This window comes from Perissodus microlepis, chromosome 8, assembly GCF_051167445.1.
Source record: "Perissodus microlepis isolate ML-2025 ecotype Zambia chromosome 8, ASM5116744v1, whole genome shotgun sequence".
Taxonomy (NCBI): domain Eukaryota; kingdom Metazoa; phylum Chordata; class Actinopteri; order Cichliformes; family Cichlidae; genus Perissodus; species Perissodus microlepis.
The window spans coordinates 28,503,515-28,530,626 of NC_140468.1; the positions used below are offsets into that span (position 1 = coordinate 28,503,515).

The following is a 27,112-nucleotide window of genomic DNA, read 5'->3' on the forward strand; positions in this document are numbered from 1 at the left end:
GTTTGAACCTGATGACATAAAGACGTGAAAACTAAAAAGTCTGTTGAGCAGAAGATTCACATGCCAAAGAAAACAGGAGGATTAAAGCTCATCGCTGCACTTCAGCAACAATAGTTTCACTTTTTATGACCAACATTTGTGTTTTCCACAGATGAAAAAAGTCTGCGCAGGAAAAACAGCAAAATGATGCGACAAGATCTGCCCATGTGTACCGGAGGCAATGAACACACACACACACACACACAGACACACACACACACACACACACACACACACACAGACACACACACACACCATTAGCTTCTAACAGACTGCTTCCCCGAGGAGTCGTGGCGTTTGTGTAGCCACATGAAACAAAGTGTGTGTGTTTGTCGATCCCAGCTGCTGCGTTCTCTCTGTGCATGCGTGTGTCTGCATGTTTGTGTGTGCGGACAGCAGCCGGGTGGTCTGGGCTGCCCTGTAAAGGTGATGTGTGCTGACTATTTGGAGTCCGGACGTGGCAGGTTAGCTCACTGCAGCGTGCTCGTATTTTATGTGGCAGCTCTCTCCAGTCTTATCATATTTTATACGGCCGCAATAACAGACTGTCTAGAGAAAAAGGGACCGCCTGCCACCGCACATGGTGCCAGCAGTAAAACCAGGCACACGCACGCTCGCGCAGAGCCATGCAATGTGCTGGCACGTAACACGGCAGCCCACCGATCTGCTGAGTACTTTTACAGTAAACAAACAGAGTGAGGTGCAGAGTAATAACTGAAGCAAAACAGCACGATTAACAGAAACACAGCCATCGGAGGGACAGGCATGGAGCCACTTCAAGAAGCGAGCCAGCACTTACTCACTGCTGCTCTCAAATTCAGCTCTGAGCTGACATCTGTCTCTGTGCTGCTGCCCGCTGAGCACACACGGGCGCACACACGGGCGCACACACGGGCGCACACACGGGCGCACACACGGGCGCACACACGGGCGCACACACGGGTGCACACACGGGCGCACACACGGGCGCACAGCTTAGTTAACAGTTTTGAGTCCATGTTCATGAGTGCATGCATACCAGAGCAGAAGACACGGAAGTAGTGAAGTGTGCCCGGATGAAGAACTGCTCATTAAAGTTTTTCCAAAGTGCCAACCTGTGAACATGTTTGTATCAATAAGACACACAGAGCTGGGTCACAGTGCCACTGAAGCAATAATAGAAACAATAGATGCAGAATAATAAAGAAGAAGAGGAGGAGAATGAAGAGAAGCTTGTTTGCTGGTGTTGTGTAATGTCTTACCTGGGGCAGATAGAGAAAAGCAGGCGGGCACTGCAGAGAGTGGGCCAACATCCCCGACCCGGACAGCAGCACACAGCCAGAGTTCGCCATAGAGCACAGCATGTGGAGGCGGGACAGCTTACTCATGGAGAGTCACTCACACTTCTGTTTACTTCACTCTCACTATCCTCGCTCTCTGCCTTCACTTCCTGTCCCCTCCCTTCTTGCTTCTTTACTTCTTTCAGTGGCAGCGATGAGCAGTCAGAGTTAATACAGCTGATGCACACACACAGACTCTTACACACCACTGAGGATGCCAGCACACACTCTCAGCAGCTGAAGCTCAAGCAAATCCCGTGTGTGTGTGTAGGAACGTGAAGCCTCTGCTTCTCTTCTTCTCTCCTCTGTTTACTTTGAGAACGAGGTGCAGAAACCAAGGCACACGAGCAGCTACGGAGGGAGGGAGAGAGGAGGGATGCAGGAGGGAGAGAGAAAGGAGAGTAGAGAAGGAGGTGGAGGCAAGGCAGGACTAAAAAGATCTGGGAGGTCCTTAAGGAAAGGAAGGGAGTGATTGGAGGGAAAAAAGAGGGACTAGGAGGGACGGATTGGATGGAAGAGGATCGGCTGGAAAAGAACAAGGAAGGAGAGGATGGGGAGGAGGAGAGAGGAGGCTCTGGAGTATTCTGACATCAAACACGCGAGGATAAGAGACATCTCTCTGTGTGTGCGCACTCACACACACATAACAACTGAAGCTGGTCCACATCATCAACACTTCCTATAGACAGCTCTGCCATGACCAGCTCTGCACACCTCTACCATCAGTATCTCATTGAACAACACAGTATCTCAGCAGTACGACCACTCAATGCAGCACTGCACCTCCTGCATGCATGAACAGTGGACCTGCATGTTCTGCCCACATGCTGGCAGAACAAACTGTACTGTGAGCGGTGCTAACACCAAAGTACAAACAGAGCTGTTAGGACTGATGAGGCTGTGAAGCTGCTGAACAGTGTCTCCAACAGGTTTAGTTCAGAGGCCTCCTGCTGCCTCCTTCACCACACAGCCTCAGCACCTCCGTACCAGCTGAGCTGAACAACTACTGGCCAGCTGTCCTCAAACATACCAGAGAGTCCACCTAACAGCACTGATGAAACATCTCCTTCTGAGACTGCGTACAGACTGAATCTGAGAGAGGACGATGCAGTCGTCTGTATATTACAGACATGGCTGCCCAGTGAGGATCACCGCCTTTACTTACTGAAGTCTGGCTGTTTCTACTGAGAGTCTTCAGGAAATGTCACTGCTGACGGAAAACTGCCTGACAAACACGCTGCAGTGGTCTGTCTGTCACGGTCAGAGGTGGCAAAGTACAGACTTTCTTTAGTACAAGTACAAATACTTTTGTTAAAAAATACTCCTGTAAAAGTTAAAGTACTGAAGGGGTATTGTGGCTTTGCCTCCACACCTAAACAGGAAAATGAGTCCAGTCAGGGCAGCCGAGAACATACAGGAGGCCTCCTCAACAAAGTTCTACTCAAACAATCACTTAAGAAAATAACTCAGCAAACTGACCAAAGGAGAGCCAGCCATCAGTAAGGGAATGAACCACCGTATACTTGAAAGGTGAAAACCATAGAGACAACAGCTGCATTCCCTCCTGTGTGGTCACAGCAGCTCCACCCTCAGCCTCCTCTTACTCAAACCACAGCAGCAGCCAGGTAACTAAAAACCAGCACAGCAATTACTACCACACATACCACAACAAACAATACAACACAGGTCTATGCAATCATTTACACTATGGCCTAATGAAAGATTTGAGTTACTTCATGGTCACTGAAGCTTAGACAGAAAGGTAAACATGAATACTACCAGAGTGTTTCAGCTGTTGGGAAAATAATCATAGGTCAAAGATGATTGTACTGCATGTAATCTTTAAGTCTGCATTTAATCAAAGCAAGCATCCTTCCCTTTAAATCTAAGCTCTCTTCTTGCTCTCCTGTCTTTCTCATCTTTCTCCATCTCTGAGTGAAGTTAGCTCTGCAACACACTGTGAGACAAACAGCACACAAACAGTTTGTGTGACTGTTGATGGTTGTTGAGCTGATAGAAACGCTGCATTTGAAATTAAAAATGTAACTCCCTTCATGCTCGTTTCTCACAGGTTAGATGCAAACTTACATCCTGGCTCACTTTAACCCCTCAGTATAAAAGCTATAAATGATACTGTTAAACCTAATGTAAGGAGCCTGTTTTGAAACTGTAAGAAGCTTAAAACACGACAATGATACTTAAGCACAGTAACTATTGCACTTATATATAGTTTCTGCTCTACAGGAGCAACAAAGCACTTTATACAAATGTTTCTCACATTCATTCCAGCATTCATATGTTTTATTGAAGGGTCTACCTTAAATCATAAAGCGCCTTTAACGCTGTATAAATGAAGTTGAATGCTCCAATGGATGCATCGTAGAGCAACTTAGCATCTCTCCAAGGATCACAATGTGGGATCAAACCACCAGCGTTCTGATCAGTAGCTGCTCTATCCGCTGTGCTACAGCCGCCGCTGTGCTACAGCCGCCGCTGTGCTGCAGGCTTTCAGTACAGCTCTGGGTCACCCACAGCTCTACACGGCTCCTGACTGTCCTGATCTGGCATTATTTAATATTAACACTATTACGTGTATTAGAAAGTAGATTTTTAGTCTTACTATCATTATTTTATGTATTACTATTAGTACTAGTGTTGTTAGTATAATGTTCATATGCAGCATGCCGTTATTAGTATTTCATCGTGGTTTAAACTGCTGTAACAAACTATGGGCTGAGAAAACATTGTCTTGTACCCACATACATCTTACAGTTTAATGGGTTGGATGAAAAGAAGACATCAGTGTACGGTGGAATAATCCTTCAGTTACAGATGAAAACAAGCATGTCGTTAACACCCGTATACGAGTCATAGAGCTGACTGCATGTAATTTATAGCTCAGCTGTGAGGAGGATATTTGGTTTAAACGCAGTCTTTCCCTGAAAAAAAAGAGCTAACGGATGAATAATGAGCAACACTAAAATATGTATATGCCCCACTCTGTTTCCTCTCTATCTTCCTAATTTATGGGCCCTCAGAGAGGGACAGCAAACAGCAGTTTCTTCATATTTTGCTGCTATATTTATTTTTCATCCACTACAAAACTCACCAAATAACAAAGTTATTAAGTTAAATAAAAAAAGTGAAGGTAAGTTATAATTTTAGATCTAATCCACTCAGAGGAATGGCAGAGAGAAAAAACAGGAGTGATGCTGTCCACTGCTAACACATGACGTACTGCACAGTACAGCTCAAATCACATCATCAAGTTTGCAGATGACACAACAGTGGTGGGTCTCATCACCAACAACGATGAGTCTGAGTACAGAGAGGAGGTACAACTCCTGGTGGACTGGAGTGAGAACAACAACCTGTCTCTAAATGTTCTAGAGAGATGGTTGTTAACGTCAGGAAGAGCTCAACGACCCACAGCCCACTGCACATCAACGGATCTGCTGCTGAGATGGTCAACAGTGTGAAGTTCCTGGGTGTGCACATATCAGCTGACCTCTCCTGGAACCTGAACACCACCACCATCATGAAGAAAGCCCAACAACATCTTCACTTTCTTAGGAAACTGAAGAAGGCCAGTCTCCCTCCTCCCATCATTTTACCAGTTAACCATTGAGAGCGTCCTCTGCTGCTACATCACTCTCTGGTACGGAGACTGCACCCTCACAGAAAAGAAGTCTCTGCAGCGGATAGTGAGGACAGCAGATCATTGGAGGCCCTCTCCCACCCATGTCCCAACTCTACCACAAACACATCATCCGACGTGCGAACAGCATAGTGAAGGACACTCTCCACCCCTCACATGCACTGTTCTCCCTCCTTCCATCTGGCAGACGGCTTTGCAGCATCAAAACTTAATGGCCAGACACTGCAAGAGCTTCTTCCCCCAAGAGACCTCAACTCAGTACCACCAAAGGGCTGACGTACACATACACCTTTACAAAGACCTACAATAAATGGACTGATTCTTATATAGTGCTTCTCTACTCTCCCGGAGTACTCAAAGCTCTCTGTACAACATGCTACATTCACACAAGCACAAGTACAAACTAATCTACATTCACACTCCGACAAACGCATCAGAGGGCAACTTGGGGTTAGTATCTTGCCCAAGGATATTTGGCATGCAGACTGGGGAAGGATCGAACCACCAACCTTCCAGTCTGTAGCTGATCTGCTCGACCACCTGAGCCACAGCCACCAACACTCAGCAAAAGGCTCAAAAACAACACGAAATTCCACAAATCTTCTAAAAACTGGACCTGGGAACAATATGTTTATTTGCACACTCAGTCACATAGTTACTGAACACACATCTAAATCATACTATATTTGCACATTTTGCATCTTGCACATGTCTTCGTCCCGTCTTGTCTACAATATCCTGACCATAACTTGAACCTGGTATTCAGTACCTACTGCACAATCCACTTCGTATTGTCTCTTCCTGTCTTTGTTTATTGTACAGTTCGTATTGTATAGTTATTATTATAGTATTGTATAGAATTGTATAGTTACTAATTAGTACCTTTTTATCTCTTAATTTTAACCAAATTTAGCAAGTTGATATTTATTTGTAATTCCTAGTTTTATATCTTTTATATTCTTATAAATGCACCATGGGGGGCTTGGGGTCAAACAGCGTTTTGGTACGCTGTATACTGTGTATATTGTTGTACTGACAATAAAGTTCCTGAATCTTGAATCTAAAGGTTTTCGCTTAGGCAGCGGTTGTCCTTCTCTCCTGGATCGGCTGGAGCTTTCTTTAGGAGCCTTCCCAGCTTTGACAAAAGTCCAGCTGGGATAACCACATTTACTCAGGGCCCTCCTGACGTGATGTTCTTCTGCTAAGAAGGCTAACCTGCCACTTTTCATATCCTCCCTTGTGAATTTGATGTGTCGGTCCACCAAGTTAATGTGATCCGTGAACGTCTGTTACTGTGTACGTCCTGAGATTTTTATCTCCTCCCTCCAGGCTGGGTGTGTGGGTGTGTCTGTGTATTGACTGATGAAACAGGCTAGAAAAAGACCCTGAAGTCTAGATTGGATGATTGAATGGACAGTAGCCTCTTAACCTCCAGCCAGCAGCCACCTTGGCCTCTCCTTGTGTGCGCTACACCCAACAAAGATCCAGATAGTTGTTTGCTCTTCTGAGCTTTAGTGTGAGAATGATAAGCGGTGGTCTTTTTTGTAAAGTGTGAGCTATGTGCTTTTACTTTCTGATAGGCTAGATTAGGGAAAACGTGAAACCCTTTTGTTTGTGACTTTGGGCACTGCTCACATCTGAAGAAACTGCTGCTTAGCACTTTAATTGATTTGTTGTTGGCCTTTCTTGGGAGTGGCTGGAGCGGGGAGTCGCATCTGCATGTTGTGTCCAGGTTACCCCTAAGCCAGGACAAAGCATGAATTGAGGGCTCGTCCATTCTTTCTCTGTTCGTTGCTGTCGTCATCTCGGATAAGTTCAGCACTTTAGTTCTTTGTTGCCTCTGCTTTTCTGCTTGGCAGTTTTTTCTTGTGTGAGGGGTGGCAGTATGGAGTTAAAACTGGAGGACTTCACTATAAGTCCAACTGAGGACAAGTTGAACAGATGTAAGAAGGATGACCTCATACTCATTGCAAATTTCTTTGATGTGCCGGTGCCATTAGATGTAAAGAAACAAGAGCTGAAAGAGCTCCTGTGTGCAAAGCTGTGTGAAGGGGTCTGTTTGGTGAGCCAACTCCTGCAGAGGGAGTTGACCTGGGCGCTGTCGCAGGTATTCCTGCCCCACTGGAAAATCTCCCTCCTCAAACTCGCACTTCTGCTGAGGAGCTGCATGAAGGAGGTGGAGTTAAAAAAGCAGCAGTTGCAGGTGGAAGCCATGCAGTTCAGGGTGAGGGCTCTGGAGATGGAGCGGGGTACTGCCAGTCCTTCTACCCCTTGGTCAGCCCCTCAGTCACCATCCCCTCAGCCAGATTTACAGTTTTTTCCGATGGCTTAAGCACATTTTTTGTAACTATTGGCTATTTTTGCAAAACTCTACACACAAAAAAGAAAACTCTTCACCCAATCAGCAAAACATTGTAGTTTTCTTGTAAAAGCGAATAACCCTTGCTTAACTCTCCACACCTTTGTAAAAATGGTATTTTGGTATCCAACAGTTAACACAAGCCATCACATTAATAAGCACACAATGCACCAACTACACACTGATGGTATGAATGAAAAACACATCTGGCTTTTGCTTTCTCTGTGCACAAGGTAGGCTATGTCAGATTGAGATCATACTTTTGTCATAGGTCCATAAACATAGATGGATCCAAACTTCAAGTTGGTGTTTATTTACACACATCAAAACAAACACAAGTGTTTATTTCCAAGTCAAAACGAAATAGTAATTTCACTGAGGAAAAAAAAGAAATGGATCAGTGGATCTGGCCACAAAATTTTGTCTACATCACATGCAATGTCCTCTAGTCGAAGGCACTGGGGAAAATATCTTCTGGAATTTTACATCTATGGTATTGTTGTGTTCCTCATTAGCATACGGCAGTGCTACAGATGTTAGTGCAAAGTGACTGTACTCACCGATTCTCATTTCAAAATGTCCTTATGATGCTTGCTACAGTGTAGCGGCTCGAGTTAGGCTGGACCCGTTGGCCAGCTTCCCTCAGGGTCATCCCATGGTTGATTACATGGTCCACTATTGTAGTTCTGATGTCGTCAGTAATTCTATTTCTCACTCTCCTTACCCTTCCTCTTCCCCCTCCTCGTCCTCCTCTCCCCCCCTCCTCGTCCTCCTCTTGCTCCTCCTTGTCCTTGTCGTCCTCTTCGTCCTACTTCTTCACCTCCACGTCCTCTTCCTCGGCCTCCTCTACTTCTCACTCTTCCTGCTCCCTCCATTGTACTCCACACACAGAGCTTACCTGTATTATACTGTTTAGGCTGATTGCAAAGTGAACTAATTATCTAAAACAGTTTTCAGTGTGCCAGACAGTTGGCAAAATAGTGTAAATAACAGCCATAAATGTGTATAGTTTTGCGAGGAGGAATTTTGAAATTGAGTGTAAAGCAGTGAGTTGTGTTTACAGTTCTGCAGAAAGAGTGCTGTGCAGTGGATTGTAGCTACAGGTTTGCAAAGTGTGTGTTACAAAATGGCAAACTGAGTGCAAACAGTGTTTGTGCTTTTAGTTTTGCAAACTCAGTGAGTGGTTTTGCTATAAGTATCAATAGTTTTAGAAATTGTGCTGTAAGAATCACAGTTAGGGTTTAAGCATTCAGAAAAAACTGTAATTAGGCACATCAAATTAGTCCCAGCTTTCAGAGAGTCAGAGGTAGTTTCATATTTCAGTGATTGAGCGCATTGCAAGTGCACTACACTGGCCAAAGATTGTATGGTCTCTCTTGCTCTGCAAACTAGTGGGGAAAGCTCAACAAGTATGCCCAGCTCTTTCAAGTCAGGACAGTTTAATTATGACATTGTGAAAGCTGCTGTCCTGCCACAGGAGACCATTGTTTCATCTGCCTCCATAATGACATCTCTCACCTTCTCAGCAAAATCCAAGGTGTTCTGAATGTGGTGGTCAGAGCTGCCTACCAACGGTTTGAGGATCAAAGCCAGAAACTCTGAGATGTTGTACGTGACCGAGTAGCTTAAAGGTACACTCTGATTGTGTATTTTTGGTAAACCATACAAACGTGGTGTAGCGTCTCTGGGGACAGCCTGTGGTATGAGATTCTGTTACTAGCGTTGTCCTGTTCAACTGCTTCGGACAGTCTATCACAATGTTTTCTGGGTCTCATTTCAGGGGCTGATAACCAATGTTCCTTCTAATGTTTCATGTGTCTGAGCGAACACACAAACTCCCTGAGCGTCCCTTGGACCACTGTGAGCAACAGCAGACGTGTGCACTGTGGTCACGCTGGCATCCAAGTTACATGTTTATTAAAGTAATCAAATTACAGCATTTACATTTATGTTAGACTACTTTTGATTAACTGCTTTAGCCCACTTACAGTGAAAATTAAAACAATCTTGTTCATGACCTGTGCAGTGTGTTAACACTATTGGAAGTAAAAATAATTTGAACTCCAATTTTGAAAACACAACTTTCTTTAAATAAAACTCTGACTTGTATTATGAGTCTGTGGTCTGGGAGAGAGTCTGTAACTCTGTCTGCAAGTACAGTAAATAATGACCAACGTTGGGCAGTTAATTAGAAAGAAGAAAGAAGAAAGAAGAAAACCTTAGAAATATGGTATCTAACCAGATTCATACTCTGGATGGCATTACCTTGGCCTCCAGTAACGCTGTGAGGAACCTTGGAGTCATTTTTGACCAGGACATGTCCTTCAACGCACATATTAAACAAATATGTAAGACTGCTTTCTTCCATTTGCGCAACATCTCTAAAATTAGAAATATCCTGTCTCAGAGTGACGCTGAAAAACTAGTTCATGCATTTATTACTTCCAGGCTGGACGACTGTAATTCATTATTATTAGGATGTCCAAAAAACTCACTGAAAAGCCTTCAGTTAATCCAAAATGCTGCAGCAAGAGTCCTGACAGGGACTAGAAAGAGAGAGCAGATTTCTCCTGTTTTGGCTTCCCTTCATTGGCTTCCTGTTAAATCCAGAATTCAAAATCCTGCTCCTCACATACAAGGTCTTAAATAATCAGGCCCCATCTTATCTTAATGACCTTGTAGTACCATATCACCCTATTAGAGCACTTCGCTCTCGCTCTGCAGGCCTACTTGTTGTTCCTAGAGTATTTAAAAGTAGAATGGGAGGCAGAGCCTTCAGTTTTCAGGCCCCTCTTCTGTGGAACCAGCTTCCAGTTTGGATTCGGGAGACAGAAACTATCTCTACTTTTAAGATTAGGCTTCAAACTTTCCTTTTTGCTAAAGCATATAGTTAGGGCTGGACCAGGTGACCCTGAATCCTCCCTTAGTTATGCTGCAATAGACGTAGGCTGCCGGGGGATTCCCATGATGCATTGAGTTTTTCCTTTCCAGTCACCTTTCTCACTCACTATGTATTAATAGACCTCTCTGGATTGAATCATATCTGTTATTAACCTCTGTCTCTCTTCCACAGCATGTCTTTTATCCTGTCTTCCTTCTCTCACCCCAACCGGTCGCAGCAGATGGCCCCGCCCCTCCCTGAGCCTGGTTCTGCCGGAGGTTTCTTCCTGTTAAAAGGGAGTTTTTCCTTCCCACTGTCGCCAAAGTGCTTGCTCATAGGGGGTCATATGATTGTTGGGTTTTTCTCTGTATCTATGAAGCGCCTTGAGGCGACTTTTGTTGTGATTTGGCGCTATATAAATAAAATTGAATTGAATTGAATTGAATTGAATTAATTATATAGTTACTTCTTCAAAAAAGTAACTGAGTTATGCAAACAAAGTTTTTTGCAGCTGTTTACCTAAAAATGCAGCCAAGGTGTTTTTTAAATAAACATTTCAAACTATTTACAGAACAATCAGCTGTTCTGCATCAAATCTGATGCCACACAAATTATTTGTGCCACTCCAAAAATAATTTCTGTCCACTATGAGATGAAGGAGAACAACAGCCTGATACCTGCAGGCCTGACAGCAGCAGATGTATCACTGCTGTAACACCTGTAACATTCAGCAGTCGCCTCATTGTTCTGACACACACAACAAAACTATTGACTACACTACACACTAACTACACACTAACTACACATTAACTACACAAGATTTGTGCTAAACGTCGCAAATCTGTCACATCTCAAACACGCCGTCACTCCTAAAACTTCCCCCTTCCTAAACAACTAAATGCCTTGTAGCCATATTATTTTGATTGGTCCACATGGTGCATTTTTCCACCAATAGGAAAGGCTGGGGTTTGTTTTGGTTGTGTTTTTGCTCACAGGCTTTCGAGTGTTTTCCTTATAAAACGCAGTTTTTACCGTTTCTTCCCGCAGTAAATATAAACAACGACAGTATTCAGGAAGAAAACCAAACATTGCAGATATTTTTATCATAACTCTGGTTTTACGTGGCCGATCAACACAATTTAAAAACTGGTATAACGTCCACACTTTTCCCGTCAGTTGTTCCGTCTGTCCTGCTCACATCTCCAATGGTTGTACACGTCGTCATTAACGTGGCTTCACTCCACATCAGCCGCTTTGCTAAAACACCGGTGTCGGCACATAAGGACGCTGTCAGTCAACCACGTTGATTAGCTGCGTATATACGAATGTGAATCGCGTGATTGGCTGGACTATGGGATAAGGTGGCCTCGTTCTAATCCCATACGGGAGCAGCCAGTCACTCACTGACTAACACTGCAGAACAGAATTGTTAAAGTTTTCATTTTAATTTCAATTCAGGTTAGATTTTTTTTTTGTGCCAGAGACTGTGATATATATATCTATATCTATATCTATATATATAGATATAGATATATCTATATATATAGATAGATAGATATAGATATATTGCATACACATTGTTCATGGCACTTGATATGGTAGATTTTTAGCAAGTACTCAAACCACAGAATTTCTTTGGGGCTATTTTTGAATTTGGATTAATTCACAGTTGGTGCTCGAGTGAGTACATGTGCCAGCAGAATGGTGTGGGTGGGCCTGAATCAAAGCAGTGTGCTGATGAAGTGATGAGTCAGTCTGGGATAAACACACTTTTTAGCAAAGCACATTTATTCATTGTCATATACACGTGTGTGTTGGCAGTAAAAGTATGCAATGACCACCAGACCTTACATAAATAAATGTGACATGAAACAACCCTAATTCCAAAAAGTTGATATACACACACACACACACACACACACACATACACACACACACTTTAAAATGTAAATAAAAAATAATGCATTCATCCATCCATTCACTTCCACTTATCCTTTTCAGGGTTGCGGGGGGCGCTGGAGCCTATCCCAGCTGTCATAGGGCGAGAGGCGGGGTACACCCTGGACAGGTCGCCAGTCTGTCGCAGGGCCAACACACAAGGACAGACAACCATTCACTCGCACATTCACACCTATGGGCAATTTGGATTAAACAATTAACCTATCCCCACAAGCTGCATGTCTTTGGACGGTGGGAGGAAGCCGGAGTACCCGGAGGGAACCCACGCAAACACGGGGAGAACATGCAAACTCCACACAGAAAGACCCCGGCCTGATGTTGGAATTGAACTCGGGACCTTCTTGCTGTGCGGCAACAGTGCTAACCACTGTGCCACTGTAAAAAAAAAAAAATGCAATCATTTGCAAATCCCATAAAACCATATTTGTCAGGCTAACAGCAAATCCAAGCCGCCCGGCTCGTCCATCTATTCAGCTCTCAAACATTTGCTCACTGGTCTATCGCTAAGAAAGCAAAGAATCAAAAGACAGAAGGGAGAGAAGCTGATGTGACCCTGCATCCATAAAAAGACCCAGCACAACACCATCCAACACATGGCCCTTCATTTCAGAAGCAGCAGCAGGCCCCTCACAAAAACATGCTCTACATGCTGAGCTCAGACAGAGCAACTGCAAACGATTGAAACACTGTCTCCAAAAGTTGATTCTGTTCATCTGGACGTAGCGTTTTGTGGGAGAAACGTTTCATCATCATCCAAGTGACTTCTTCAGTCTCAGCTGACTGCAGGTTTCCACAATCTTATAAACAGTATATTTGCATAATGACTGTTATAATGAATTAGGATTAAGGAAATCACCTCCCAACTTTTGGAGATTTACTTACCTGGATGATTGAGAATGCATCAAGACGATTGAAACAGTAACTTCTGTCAATAGTTTGATCTGAAAGTGTAACAACACGAACATCAAGCAGCTTTATTGTGTGTTGGACCAGTAAGCCTGAGGCTGAGGAAACAGCACATCACCATGACACTGCACTTTGCAAACATTTAAAAACTCCCGAATACACCTGAGAGACCATGACTTTGTTTACATCTCTTGGCCTTCATGTTTTTGAACCATTGTATGTCAGGAAATGTGTGTGTGTGTGTGTGTGTGTGTGTGTTAAGAACATTTACTGTTATAAACCTTTGACCAGTTGGGTGCTGATAACATCCTGCTGTCTCTAATACCTGTGAGTGTTGACCTGGAAGTTCTTTGGTACTGATCAGATTGTGTTAAGAATCAATAAACTCCACTTCTTCATCACTCTCCCTCCTTCTCTTCTCTCCTGTCATTTCATGTGAGGTGTAATGGAGGGCCTGATACGGCAGTATCTCATCCACAGTGACACCAGGGCTCCACGTAGGAGGGTCGCCCCAGACAGAGGCTGTGGGCCGTAAGGGGGTCTAAACTCTCCCGTGGACAGTGGAGGGATGGAGCCTCTAAGGTTCAGGAAACCTGTTCAAAGGCCACAGCAGACGTCACATCCTCATCACTCCAGTCTTTCACTCTCTGCATGTGCGTCTGAATCCACAGCAGTCATTCACACACACAAAGAAGCTTTTTTAAGAAAACAATCCTTTGCTGCAGAGAACAAGAGAATGGCTGAAATGCTTCAGTCTGTTTTTCTGAAACAAAATAGGTCCTCAGGACGCAGTCCAGCGCCTCTGTAGATTTGACGTCACAGAAGTGCAATTCTCAAACCAGCCCGTTCAGGTTTAGCACTCCCTGTGGCTGGCTGCAATATATCACACACACACACACACACACACACACACACACACACACACACACACACACACACACACACACACACACACACACAGCAAGAGGCAGTAATATATCTCTGGGAGAATTTAACTGCACTGGCACCAACATTTGCATTTCTGTGAAACGAGTGCATCTGATTTATTGAACCACCGGCCTAAAGCATCTTGGGAAATGAGGCGAGTGGATGGAAACTACATTTCCCACAGGCCGCGTGTTTTAGCCACGTCAGCAGCAGGCATTTCAGAGATGCTTTGTAGTGCTGGTGAACTGCTGAAAGCAGAGAGAGAAGAAATGCAAGCAGAGAGAGAAATATTATAAAGCACAAAAACAAACAGCAAAGGACGAGTTTCCAAGAAGACACAGTCCTCTTTTGTTCTCAATGATTTGTCTTTGAGAGTATCAAACCAGCAAACTAGATCATTCTGTGAAGATTCAAGAACTGAGACAGTAGGACAGCAACAAAGGACAGAAGAAGAAACAAGCTAAAGCAACAGAGCAACAGAAACTGTGAGTCGAGAGGAAATATGAGAAAGGCCCAATCAGAAAGGACAGAGAGGTCCCTCAGAGTGGTGTGCTAGCACAGAAAATCTTTGTCCTGATATCATCACTGCATCTTTACTCCAGCTGTGTCCTCAGTAAATAATGAAGGGAATGAGACAGAGACCGGTGATTCCTCAGATAGGACTCATTTACAGTTTTTTCTGATTGCTTAAGCACATTTTTTGTAACTATTGGCTATTTTTGCAAAACTCTACACACAAATAAGAAAACCTGTCACCCAATTATCAAAACATTGTAGTTCTCTTGCAAAAGCGAACACAGCTAGATTAACTCTTCACACCTTCGTAAAAATGGTGTTTTCGTATCAAACAGTACACACGAGCCATCATCTACTAAGCACACAATGCGCCAACTGCACACTGATGGTATGAATACAAAACACATCTGGCTTTTGCTGTCTCTGTGTACAGATGTCAATTTGAGGTCACACTTTTGTCATAGTGTCATGTAAACATACAAGGATCCAAACTTCAAGTATTGGTGTTTATTCACACTCATCAAAACCAAGACAAAGTCAGAACACAAAATAGGAATTTCACAAAAAAAAGGGAAAAAAAAGACAATCAGCCTACATCATGTCGTCTTTCTGGGTCCGGCCACAAAATTTCGTCCACATCGCATGCGATATCCTCCAGTCCAAGGCACCGGGGAAAATATCTCCTTGAATGCCGTATCCAGGCCTGACATGATGCCTGGTCAATATCTCCACATGCCTCCTCCATTGCCTGTAAAAGCCTGTTGATGAGGATGACGGTCGTACACTTTCCAGCGCCAGGCAGAGAAGAACTCCTCGATGGGATTTAAGAATGGAGAGTATGGAGGGAGGTTGAGTGCCATGAAGGATGGGTGGTCTGTAAACCAGTTGTGGACCAAAGCAGCCCTATGGAAACTAACATTGTCCCATATGATGACATATCGGGTCTCCTCTGGTCTCTGAACAGTGAGCATGTCATGCAAGGTGTCCAGGAATGCAATAATGTGTGCAGTGTTGTATGGGCCTATGGTTGCATGATGGTGAACAACACCATTTTGGCTTATAGCTGCACACATGGTTATGTTACCACCACGTTGTCCTGGGACATTGATGATGGCACGGTGTCCAATAATGTTCCTGCCACGTCTCCTGGTTTTACTGAGGTTAAAACCGGCCTCATCTACAAAAAGTAGCTCATGTCCCATTGCATCTGCTTCTAGTTCCATCACTCTCTGGACAAGACAAAACAAATGCAGCACAGCAGGCCCATGCACAGCACTACAGTATGCACTTCCAAATTCAGAACCAATGACACTAGCTTACCTGCACATAGTCATATCGCAGTTGCTTTACACGTTCTGTGTTCCTCTCTGTAGGAACTCTGTAAATTTGCTTCATTCTTATTCTGTGGCGCCCAAGTACACGACTTAATGCAGAAATGCTTGCACTGTGTATATTTTGAAAGATGGTGTCATTATCAATTATGCGCTGCTGTATTTCGCGCAGTCTTATTGCATTATTGGCAATCACCATGTTCACTATATGGGTCTCTTGCTCTGGAGTGAACATTCTGCCTCTGCCCCCAACATCTGCACGTCTAGCAATTCTGTAAAGTAACAATTTCAGTATTTTTGCATGTATGGTACTGTTGTGTTTCTCATTAGAGTACGGCAGTGCTACAAAGTGCTTACCGATTCTCATTTCGAAATGTCCTAATGATGCTTGCCACAGTGTAGCGGCTCAGTTTAGGCTGAACCCGTTGGCCAGCTTCCCTCAGGGTCATCCCATGGTTGATGACATGGTCCACTATTGTAGCTCTGATGTCATCAGTTATTCTGTTTCTTACTCTTCTTACCCTTCCTCTTTCCCCTCCTCGTCCTCTTCTTGCTCCTCCTTGTCCTCTTCCTCTAACTTCCTCTAACCCTCTTGCTTCTTCACCTCCACGTCCTCTCCCTCGGCCTCCTCTGATTCTCACTCTTCTCACTCTTACTGCTCCTTCCATTGTACTCCACATAGACAGCTTACCTGTGGCCTGTTTATAGTGCTTAGGCTGATTGCAAAGTGGACTAATTATCTAAAACAGTTTTCACATGTGAAAGTGTGCCAGACAGTTGGCAAAATAGTGTTAATGATAGCCATACATGTGTATAATTTTGCTAGGAGTGTGTTGGAAATTTGGTAATTGAGTGTAAGCAGTGAGTTGTGTTTAAAGTTCTGCAAAAAGAGTGTTGTGCAGTGAATTGTGCCTACAGTTTTGCAAAGTGTGTGTTACAAAATTGCAAACTGAGTGCAAAGCAGTGTTTGTGCTTTTAGTTTTGCAAACTCAGTGAGTGGTTTTGCTATAAGTATTAATAGTTTTAGGAATTGTGCTGTAAGAATCACAGTTAGGGTTAAAGCCATCAGAAAAAACTGTAACAGCAGGAGGGATGAGCGGGAACACATGGAGGGATGGAAAAGTGACATTTCACAGAGCGGACGGCCAAACGAGTGGATGTAAGCAGGTAGAGCAGCGAGAGGACGACACCGGGAAGAGCAAGAATCCCCTTTGTGCTACACAAACAGGGAATCAGGACAACCACAGACTGATTTTTCCACACTTGTGTACTTCTGCCTGAAAGTGTCACTTTGTCCCACCACCGTCTGCTGCAGCAGTCCACATCCCACCATCGCATCTCAGGCAGGGCACTAAGGGTGTGTTCAAAGTACAACCAAGTCCATGTTCAGTGTCACAATGTGTGAGTCACCCACTGTGTCATGGCCAAAATATCACGTTCACAGAAGTTTAACCTTCACGTGTTTGCTCTCTTTAACTTTAATATGCTGTTAATATAAAATCTGCATCAGTTTCAGACTGAAAGCCATCAAACATGTCAGTGGGTAGAAACTCGTTATTATTAAAAAGGCCTTTAGTCAAGCTGATTAAATACAAACCCTGAGTGTGTTAAACAGGCCAAACAACATAAGTAAAGTTAAATGAACAACTGAGCACAAAGTGAGGAGCTCGTGCTTCCTGCGATGATGCAGAGGTGATGTGTTTGCATTCATGGTCAACAACACGTTCACGCAGTCCTCTCCATAAATCCCTGCACATACAGGCCAGAGACACAATGACTGACTTTAAAAGGATGAAATTTGAGCTGATCAAAGGCAAACAGCAGCTACCAGCAACTTTTAAGGTGGAATGTCGTCTTGCATGTTATGAACATTTGAACATGTTTGTTCTGTCTTTTCATTGGCTCCCAATGGCACAGACTGTAGTTATTATTGAATCTTCTGGACCTTAAACAGGCTGATGTAAATGAATTCAACAGTGCTTATAATCCATTTCCTCGGATGTTGGGAAAAATATGATTTTTTATTTAAATGTGTCTTTAGAAGCAACACTTCAGTAGGAACCCTTGAAGAGATGCTGACCGAGTGAAGACTTTTCATAAAAGATTTTCTGATGAGTGATATTTATTATAAGGGGAATGGTTCCTTTAGAACGTGCAGCACCGATGTTCAGGGGACAGGTGGTGTTAATAATGTCAGACAACGAGAGGTTAAACCTGGTTAAGGCAGGTTTTTGATTATCAGGCTTTAACCATTAAAATCATTGGAGACGACTGTGGACAGACAGTAAAACAATGATACGCAACAACTTTTACAAAAATGCGAGCTGAGACGAGGAACCTCCATCTCTGCCCTCATCTGCTTTACTTAGTGATACACGACAAAGACACAATAAAACAATAAAGCACAACATTTCTTCACTACGTGCTGCTGAAAGTCTCTTTTGCAGGTAATATGATCTGAAAGCAGCTTGAGATGCAAAAAAAGTTTTAAGAAGTTTTAAGTACTTTGAAAATCTGTTCATGAGGAACAAAAGTCCCAGATTTATCCACTGAAATACCTGATTCCTCATCATGGACAGCTTAGAGATCAGTATCATGGATTTCTGGAGCAAGAGCTAACCCTTCTGCTGCTCCTCAGTGGAGAGCGTGCTCTCCTCCTGCTGGTGTTTGGTGCCCACGGTCGGAGTAACCCTCATCCTTCAGGCCACTCACATACGTGGCCTTAGTTCTTCTGCACTTTGTCCTCCAATGTGTGCCTTTCTCTTGATTGTATGCATTTCTTCTCTTTACTATTTAATTGTTTTCTATTCTATTCTTATAGATTCAACATTGTGTGGCTCCTTTTGTAACCAGTAGAGTAGCAGGTATAATGGTTTTCATCTCATTCCTTTTTTTTTTTTCCCGCCTGTCCCGTTTGGCTCTTTTGCATCAGAATTATTGTCTAAAGGCAAAGACGCCCAACAGGTTTACTTTACCAAATGGACCATCCCGGCCTTGCTGTAATGGTCTATTTGATTCACCTTTTATTGTTTATTTTATTTTATTTTATTTTCACTTGCTAAATACGGGACAGACTTGACTGGGGAAAAGAAAAGGGAGAAAGAAAAAGAGCGGGGAAGAGGGACGGGGATAAAGGGCAAAAACCAAAAACCAACAAAACAAACAGACAACAAACACATCTATCAATCACCGGGATCACCTGATGAGAAAGAAAAAAGAAAACAAGCAAAAAAAGACCAATATAATAAACAACATCACGATGATCTATGTGAATATAAAAGTAAATACTAAATATTAAACATTATTGTGCAGCACGTAAGACCGACAGCGCACAGAGTATTTTTAGACCCGGTGCTGAATGTGCTCTGGATCTCCTCGTCTGTGTCAGTCTTCAGAATGAAGCCATTCAAATTTAACACAAGTGTTGTTTCACAATATACATAAAGTTTACCTGAAAACCGTATGGCTGAACGCTATGTCCACCATCCGTCTTCAGCATATCTCTTTAGGCAGGTGTGCATCGAGATCCGGCGTGATGCCTCCATGTTGAGCAGTCCGCTGGCATTTTAACATTTCATCAAGCTGATGTCAGATCAGTCAGTCCTACTGTCTGCAGGAACACGCTGCCCGAGAAAGTCAAGCTCTGCAGCTCCCACTCATGAAAGAAACATGAAGCCTGTCAGGCCCCACAGCATCTGTGTTTGGCCCAGCCTCTTATCTACCAATCAGATCGCATTCAGAGCTGCCGAGCGCCAATCCCTCGCCGACGCCGACTCACCTGCACGACCTGACTCTGACCCCTTAATAAACCTCTATGTGCAGCCAGCTGTCCCCTCTCTCACCTTCTGTTTCTCTCTGTCTCTCTGCCTTCTTAGCCTGATGTTGTCAGTGTTGCATGTAGCAGCCAACTGAAGAGAGCGATCATATATTTCACATGACTGCTGAAATCGACTCTCTCACAAACCTTCTATTAGCACAAAAACTCTTTTCTCCTCTTTCAACAACATGAACTTTCCTCTTTTGCAGCTGCTGCATTCAGGTGTCACCTGCTGCTCTCTGTCCAACCAGCCCTCTGTCCTTCTTCACTACATCCACTTTCTCTGAGGTCTTCCTCTCCTGCTCCTGCCTGGCAGCTCCACCTTCATCATTCTTTGTCCAGTATACCCGCGCTCCGTCCTCTGCACACCTCTCACACTCACCCATAACACATGTTAATGCAAAAAAACTGAAAAGCAAACTGAAGGGGTGATTTTTATCTGGATAGTCTAGATTTTTGCACATTTACATTTTTAAACCACGTAAATGTTTTTTGTCTTCAAATCAACTAATCTATACTTGCATTCTGTTAGTCCGTAGTCTTGTGACAGCCAGCTGCAGTCTGCACACTGCTGTTTTCCATTTTATTGTCATTTTTCAAATTGACCTCGATCTGCACAGAATTGTGGAGGAAGCCAGAAATAATAATGGCCTCACCATTGAATAATATTAAGTTTACTGAGCAATTCTTTGTACTTTGGAAGAACAGACTGTGAGTGTCAGGGTTAAACTCAAGTTAGACAACAACTGAACTGCAACGTGTGTGTGTGTGTTCCTGTTTAGCTATTTTTGTGAGGACCGAGCTCTGCATTCTACTATCCTCGTGAGAACCAACCAGTGTCGATCCCTCCATGCTGTTAATGCTGCCAACGGTTAGGCTTGAGAGGGAGGAGCCATTTGTATGAAAGTAGTTTGTGTATTTGCAAGTCATTGCATGCACTACACCAGTGTGTGTGTGCGTGTGTGATGAGGTGTTGTGTTGGCTTGGCACAGTGCATAGCTCTGATGCCCACTGGCAGCGGCGCAGCACCTCGTTGCAGTTGTTGAAGAGAAAGGGAACAGCTGGCACTGCTGGGACACACACAGGGAGCAGGCAGCGAGCCCGAGCCTCAGAGAGAGCAGCAGGGAGGCTTCGTGTTCATGCTGATAGAAGTCAGCTAACTAACACACACCCACACACTGTTATACTGCTTTCATCCAGCAGATCACACACACACACACAAGGACACACTAAAGCAAACCCTGTGATCACAAACTCTGTAAAACCCAAAGAGAGTTTTAACATGAAAAGACGTTAAAGCTGCAATCATTTAAGCTTTTAAACACTTAATGAAACATCTGAACAAACTTGACTTTCTCACACCTGTGAGTCAGTTCAAGCCAGACCGTGGCACCGGCTTCAGCCATCGCCACAAAAATGTTCTCACCTCCAGCTGAACCTCTGCAGCCCGCAGCACTCATGACGTGATCAGTCATTAAAGCCTGCTGTCAGCCAAACTTTACAAAGTAATTCCACCTTAACCCAAACCCAACGACCCTAACCCAAATGATGTCACTGAGCTAATCAAGCAAATGCATCACAAAGGGCTTCTATTATTGAGGGAAATACTGAAATTGTAATTTATTGTTTATTACTAAGTTAAAAAGGATATCATGCCATCCTGTTATTATTGTTGTCATTATTATTTTCATTATTATCCAAAAAACAAGTTATTAACTGACAGCTCGTCGTTCCTTCCTGTCTTTCCTCTGCATGTGTTCACTTACCAGGAGCCAGGTAGGACAACACGAGGGCCAGCATGAATAAATGAAAGTCATTATCTCTGCCAGAGACAACACTGAGCTGTTCATTTCCGGTCATGCAACTATAAATTAAATTTATATAAATTATATTTATATAGTCGATGTCTATGCCAAGCATCCTTTGGCAGTGTTAATGTGTGTGACTGTTATACAGAACAAAGCGCTTTGAGTGCTCAGGTAAAGTAGAAAAGCGCTACATACCACAACCATCCCTCAAAGGAATGATTGAAAACCAAACAAGGATCAGTCCTTAAAGGTAAACAAGATGCTTTTCCTTCAAAATCTGACAACTGTGGAGTTTTTTCCTTGGGTACATGTAAGTGAGTGTGTGCGAGTGTGGGCACGGAGGCAGATGGAGGTTTAACTAAAAGCTCTTCATTAGGAACAGATGCTCTGATAAGGCACAAAGGGACACTGACACCATGGGTGATGAGGGGAAGTGGACACACATGGGAACACAGCTGAAGCAGATACACACAACGAGATGGGGGAAGGAAACCTGAACATAACACACGTGAGAGGAGGGCCTTTCAAAATAAAACAGGAAACACCGCACAGAGCAGGGGACTCTAAGACAATCTAGACATGAAAGTAAACTGGCAAAATTAACAAGAACTACGGACTAGAAATGTAAATAATAAAACTAGGACACATGGTGGGAAAGATACAATACAACATCGATTCAAAAAACACAAACCACTTGGACCCAAAGAGATAGGTGGAAATTTATCAGAAGGTCCGCCTTTATTTGGGGCTGCACAAAACACTGTGAACAAAACAGCGATAAACTAACAACCTAAACCTGGGACGGCCAAACATAACAACACAGGACACGTCGAAAAACAATCCAGGAACTGGAAACGAGGAACTTGGGAAACACGAGGAGAGATCAGCAGACGACCCGACGAGGAACAAAGGACGACACACACAATATACACAGAACGAGGGCCAACAGGAGGGAGACACAGCTGAAGCTAATCTGACGAGACAGGGAGGAAGCGAAACTCAAAAAACTGAACACGAGATTTTACCACATAAGTATAAAGTACATGTACAGCATGTTTCAGATCAGACGACATAAAAAGCCAACAGCTTCATTTTAACAGTTTGTGTTACAGCGTTTTAGCATTTGGAGCTAATTTTATGCTTTTACAATTTCAAAGACTTTTTTTCTTTAACCTAAAACATCTGCAAAAGTACACAAACAATTTAAAAGTGACAAACTATCATTTAATTTTATGCGTGTGTGTGTGTGTGTGTGTGTTTGAGAGCGACCTGTATTCTACAAATAATGATTTGCTATTAGCTAATTCCTGTGGCTATAAGGATTATTAGAAAAAAATCCCCTCACACACACACACACACACACACACTTCTCCGTCTCTCTTTCTATCTTTATAATCTGAGTTGTAAAGATAGAGGGACTGGCTTTAAACATGGAGAGATGGAGGAGAAACGTTCGGAGGTGTTCTCAGACGGGGAGAACGAGGGTGGAGTGGATTTAAACTGCAGGCTGTGAATAAGGCTTTCAGTGCCAGCGTGTCTGGGGCGTGTCTGCAACGTGTCTACAGCATCTCTACAGCGTGTTTGCAGCGTGTCTACAGTGTGTCTGCAGCGTGTCTACAGCGTGTCTACAGCGTGTCTACAGCATCTCTACAGCGTGTCTGCAGCGTGTCTGCAACATCTCTACAGCGTGTCTACAGCGTGTCTACAGTGTGTCTGCAGCGTGTCTACTGCATCTCTACAGCGTGTCTACAGTGTGTCTGCAGCGTGTCTGCAACATCTCTACAGCGTGTCTGCAGCGTGTCTGCAACGTGTCTACAGCATCTCTACAGCGTGTTTGCAGCGTGTCTACAGTGTGTCTGCAGCGTGTCTACAGCGTGTCTACAGCATCTCTACAGCGTGTCTGCAGCGTGTCTGCAGCATCTCTACAGCGTGTCTGCAGCGTGTCTACAGCATCTCTACAGCGTGTTTGCAACGTGTCTACAGCATCTCTACAGCGTGTTTGCAGCGTGTCTACAGTGTGTTTGCAGCGTGTCTGCAGCGTGTCTGCAACATCTCTACAGCGTGTCTGCAGCGTGTCTGCAACGTGTCTACAGCATCTCTACAGCGTGTCTACGGCGTGTCTGCAGCGTCTCTACAGCATCTCTACGGCGTGTCTACAGCGTGTCTGCAGCGTGTCTGCAGCGTGTCTACAGCATCTCTACAGCGTGTCTACAGCATCTCTACAGCGTGTCTACAGCGTGTGTGCAGCGTGTCTGCAGCGTGTCTACAGCGACTCTACAGCATCTCTACAGCATCTCTACAGCGTTTCTACAGCGTGTCTACAGTGTGTTTGCAGCGTGTCTACGGCGTGTCTACAGCGTGTCTGCAGCGTGTCTGCAGCGTGTCTACGGCGTGTCTGCAGCGTGTCTACAGCGTCTCTACAGCATCTCTACGGCGTGTCTACAGCGTGTCTGCAGCGTGTCTGCAGCGTGTCTACAGCGTGTCTACAGCATCTCTACAGCGTGTCTGCAGCGTGTCTGCAACATCTCTACAGCGTGTCTGCAGCGTGTCTGCAGCGTCTGCAGCATCTCTACAGCGTGTCTACAGCGTGTCTGCAGCGTGTCTGCGACGTGTCTACAGTATCTCTACAGCGTGTCTACGGCGTGTCTGCAGCGTGTCTGCAGCGTGTCTACAGCGTCTCTACAGCATCTCTACGGCGTGTCTACAGCGTGTCTGCAGCGTGTCTGCAGCGTGTCTACAGCGACTCTACAGCATCTCTACAGCATCTCTACAGCGTTTCTACAGCGTGTCTACAGTGTGTCTGCAGCGTGTCTACAGCGTGTCTACAGCATCTCTACAGCGTGTCTGCAGCGTGTCTGCAGCGTGTCTACAGCATCTCTACAGCGTGTCTACAGCGTGTCTGCAGCGTGTCTGCGACGTGTCTACAGCATCTCTACAGCATCTCTACAGCATCTCTACAGCGTGTCTACAGCGTGTCTACAGCATCTCTACAGCGTGTGCAGCGTCTGCAGCATCTCTACAGCGTGTCTACAGCGTGTCTGCAGCGTGTCTGCGACGTGTCTACAGCATCTCTACAGCATCTCTACAGCATCTCTACAGCGTTTCTACAGCGTGTCTACAGCGTGTCTGCAGCGTGTCTGCAGCGTGTATGCAACGTGTCTACAGCATCTCTGTAGCGTGTCTGCAGCGTCTCTACAGCGTGTCTACGGCGTGTCTGCAGCGTCTCTACAGCGTGTCTACAGCATCTCTACAGCGTCTCTACAGCATCTCTACAGCGTGACTGCAGCGTGTCTGCAGCGTGTCTGCAGCGTGTCTACAGCATCTCTAGGGCGTGTCTGCAGCGTGTCTACAGCGTGTCTGCAGCGTGTCTACAGCGTCTCTACAGCATCTCTACGGCGTGTCTACAGCGTGTCTGCAGCATGTTTACAGCGTTTCTGCAGCGTGTCTACAGCGACTCTACAGCATCTCTACAGCATCTCTACAGCGTTTCTACAGCGTGTCTACAGTGTGTCTGCAGCGTGTCTACAGCGTGTCTACAGCATCTCTACAGCGTGTCTGCAGCATGTTTACAGCGTGTCTGCAGCGTGTCTACAGCGACTCTACAGCATCTCTACAGCATCTCTACAGCGTTTCTACAGCGTGTCTACAGTGTGTCTGCAGCGTGTCTACAGCGTGTCTACAGCATCTCTACAGCGTGTCTGCAGCGTGTCTGCAGCGTGTCTACAGCATCTCTACAGCGTGTCTACAGCGTGTCTGCAGCGTGTCTGCGACGTGTCTACAGCATCTCTACAGCATCTCTACAGCATCTCTACAGCGTGTCTACAGCGTGTCTACAGCATCTCTACAGCGTGTGCAGCGTCTGCAGCATCTCTACAGCGTGTCTACAGCGTGTCTGCAGCGTGTCTGCGACGTGTCTACAGCATCTCTACAGCATCTCTACAGCATCTCTACAGCGTTTCTACAGCGTGTCTACAGCGTGTCTGCAGCGTGTCTGCAGCGTGTATGCAACGTGTCTACAGCATCTCTGTAGCGTGTCTGCAGCGTCTCTACAGCGTGTCTACGGCGTGTCTGCAGCGTCTCTACAGCGTGTCTACAGCATCTCTACAGCGTCTCTACAGCATCTCTACAGCGTGACTGCAGCGTGTCTGCAGCGTGTCTGCAGCGTGTCTACAGCATCTCTAGGGCGTGTCTGCAGCGTGTCTACAGCGTGTCTGCAGCGTGTCTACAGCGTCTCTACAGCATCTCTACGGCGTGTCTACAGCGTGTCTGCAGCGTTTCTGCAGCGTGTCTACAGCGTGTCTACAGCGTGTCTACAGCATCTCTACAGCATCTCTACAGCGTGTCTGCAGCGTGTCTACAGCGTCTCTACAGCATCTCTACGGCGTGTCTACAGCGTGTCTACAGCATTTCTACAGCATGTCTACAGCGTGTCTACAGCGTGTCTACAGCGTCTCTACAGCATCTCTACGGCGTGTCTACAGCGTGTCTACAGCATCTCTACGGCGTGTCTACAGCATGTCTACAGCACGTCTACAGCATGTCTACAGCGTGTCTACAGCGTCTCTACAGCATCTCTACGGCGTGTCTACAGCGTGTCTACAGCATTTCTACAGCATGTCTACAGCGTGTCTACAGCATTTCTACAGCGTGTCTACAGCGTGTCTGCAGCATGTTTACAGCGTTTCTGCAGCGTGTCTACAGCGTGTCTACAGCGTGTCTACAGCATCTCTACAGCATCTCTACAGCGTGTCTTCAGCGTGTCTGCAGCGTGTCTACAGCATCTCTAGGGCGTGTCTGCAGCGTGTCTACAGCGTGTCTACAGCGTCTCTACAGCATCTCTACGGCGTGTCTACAGCGTGTCTGCAGCATGTTTACAGCGTTTCTGCAGCGTGTCTACAGCGTGTCTACAGCGTGTCTACAGCATCTCTACAGCATCTCTACAGCGTGTCTGCAGCGTGTCTACAGCGTCTCTACAGCATCTCTACGGCGTGTCTACAGCGTGTCTACAGCATTTCTACAGCATGTCTACAGCGTGTCTACAGCGTGTCTACAGCGTCTCTACAGCATCTCTACGGCGTGTCTACAGCGTATCTACAGCATCTCTACAGCGTGTCTACAGCATGTCTACAGCACGTCTACAGCATGTCTACAGCGTGTCTACAGCGTCTCTACAGCATCTCTACGGCGTGTCTACAGCGTGTCTACAGCATTTCTACAGCATGTCTACAGCGTGTCTACAGCATTTCTACAGCGTGTCTACAGCGTGTCTGCAGCATGTTTACAGCGTTTCTGCAGCGTGTCTACAGCGTGTCTACAGCGTGTCTACAGCATCTCTACAGCATCTCTACAGCGTGTCTGCAGCGTGTCTACAGCGTCTCTACAGCATCTCTACGGCGTGTCTATAGCGTGTCTACAGCATTTCTACAGCATGTCTACAGCGTGTCTACAGCGTGTCTACAGCGTCTCTACAGCATCTCTACGGCGTGTCTACAGCGTGTCTACAGCATTTCTACAGCGTGTCTACAGCGTGTCTACAGCGTGTCTACAGCATCTCTACAGCATCTCTACGGCGTGTCTACAGCGTGTCTACAG

General features: G+C 45.1%; 1 protein-coding gene across 9 annotated transcripts in view; it reads right to left on the reverse strand.

Annotated features, from left to right (window-relative positions):
* Window positions 1-27,112, reverse strand: part of LOC146382158 (RNA binding protein fox-1 homolog 3-like) — a 530,501-nt gene that overhangs the window by 156,868 nt on the left and 346,521 nt on the right. The window contains exon 1 of one of the 9 annotated variants that reach the window (XM_084938509.1): window positions 1,281-2,065. The exons of the other annotated variants lie outside the window; for them this stretch is intronic. Within the exon in view, the coding sequence (XP_084794635.1) occupies window positions 1,281-1,406 (126 nt within the window). The 5' untranslated portion in view covers window positions 1,407-2,065. Of the gene's footprint in view, window positions 1-1,280; window positions 2,066-27,112 lie in introns of those variants that run through there. 9 annotated transcript variants of the gene reach the window in all.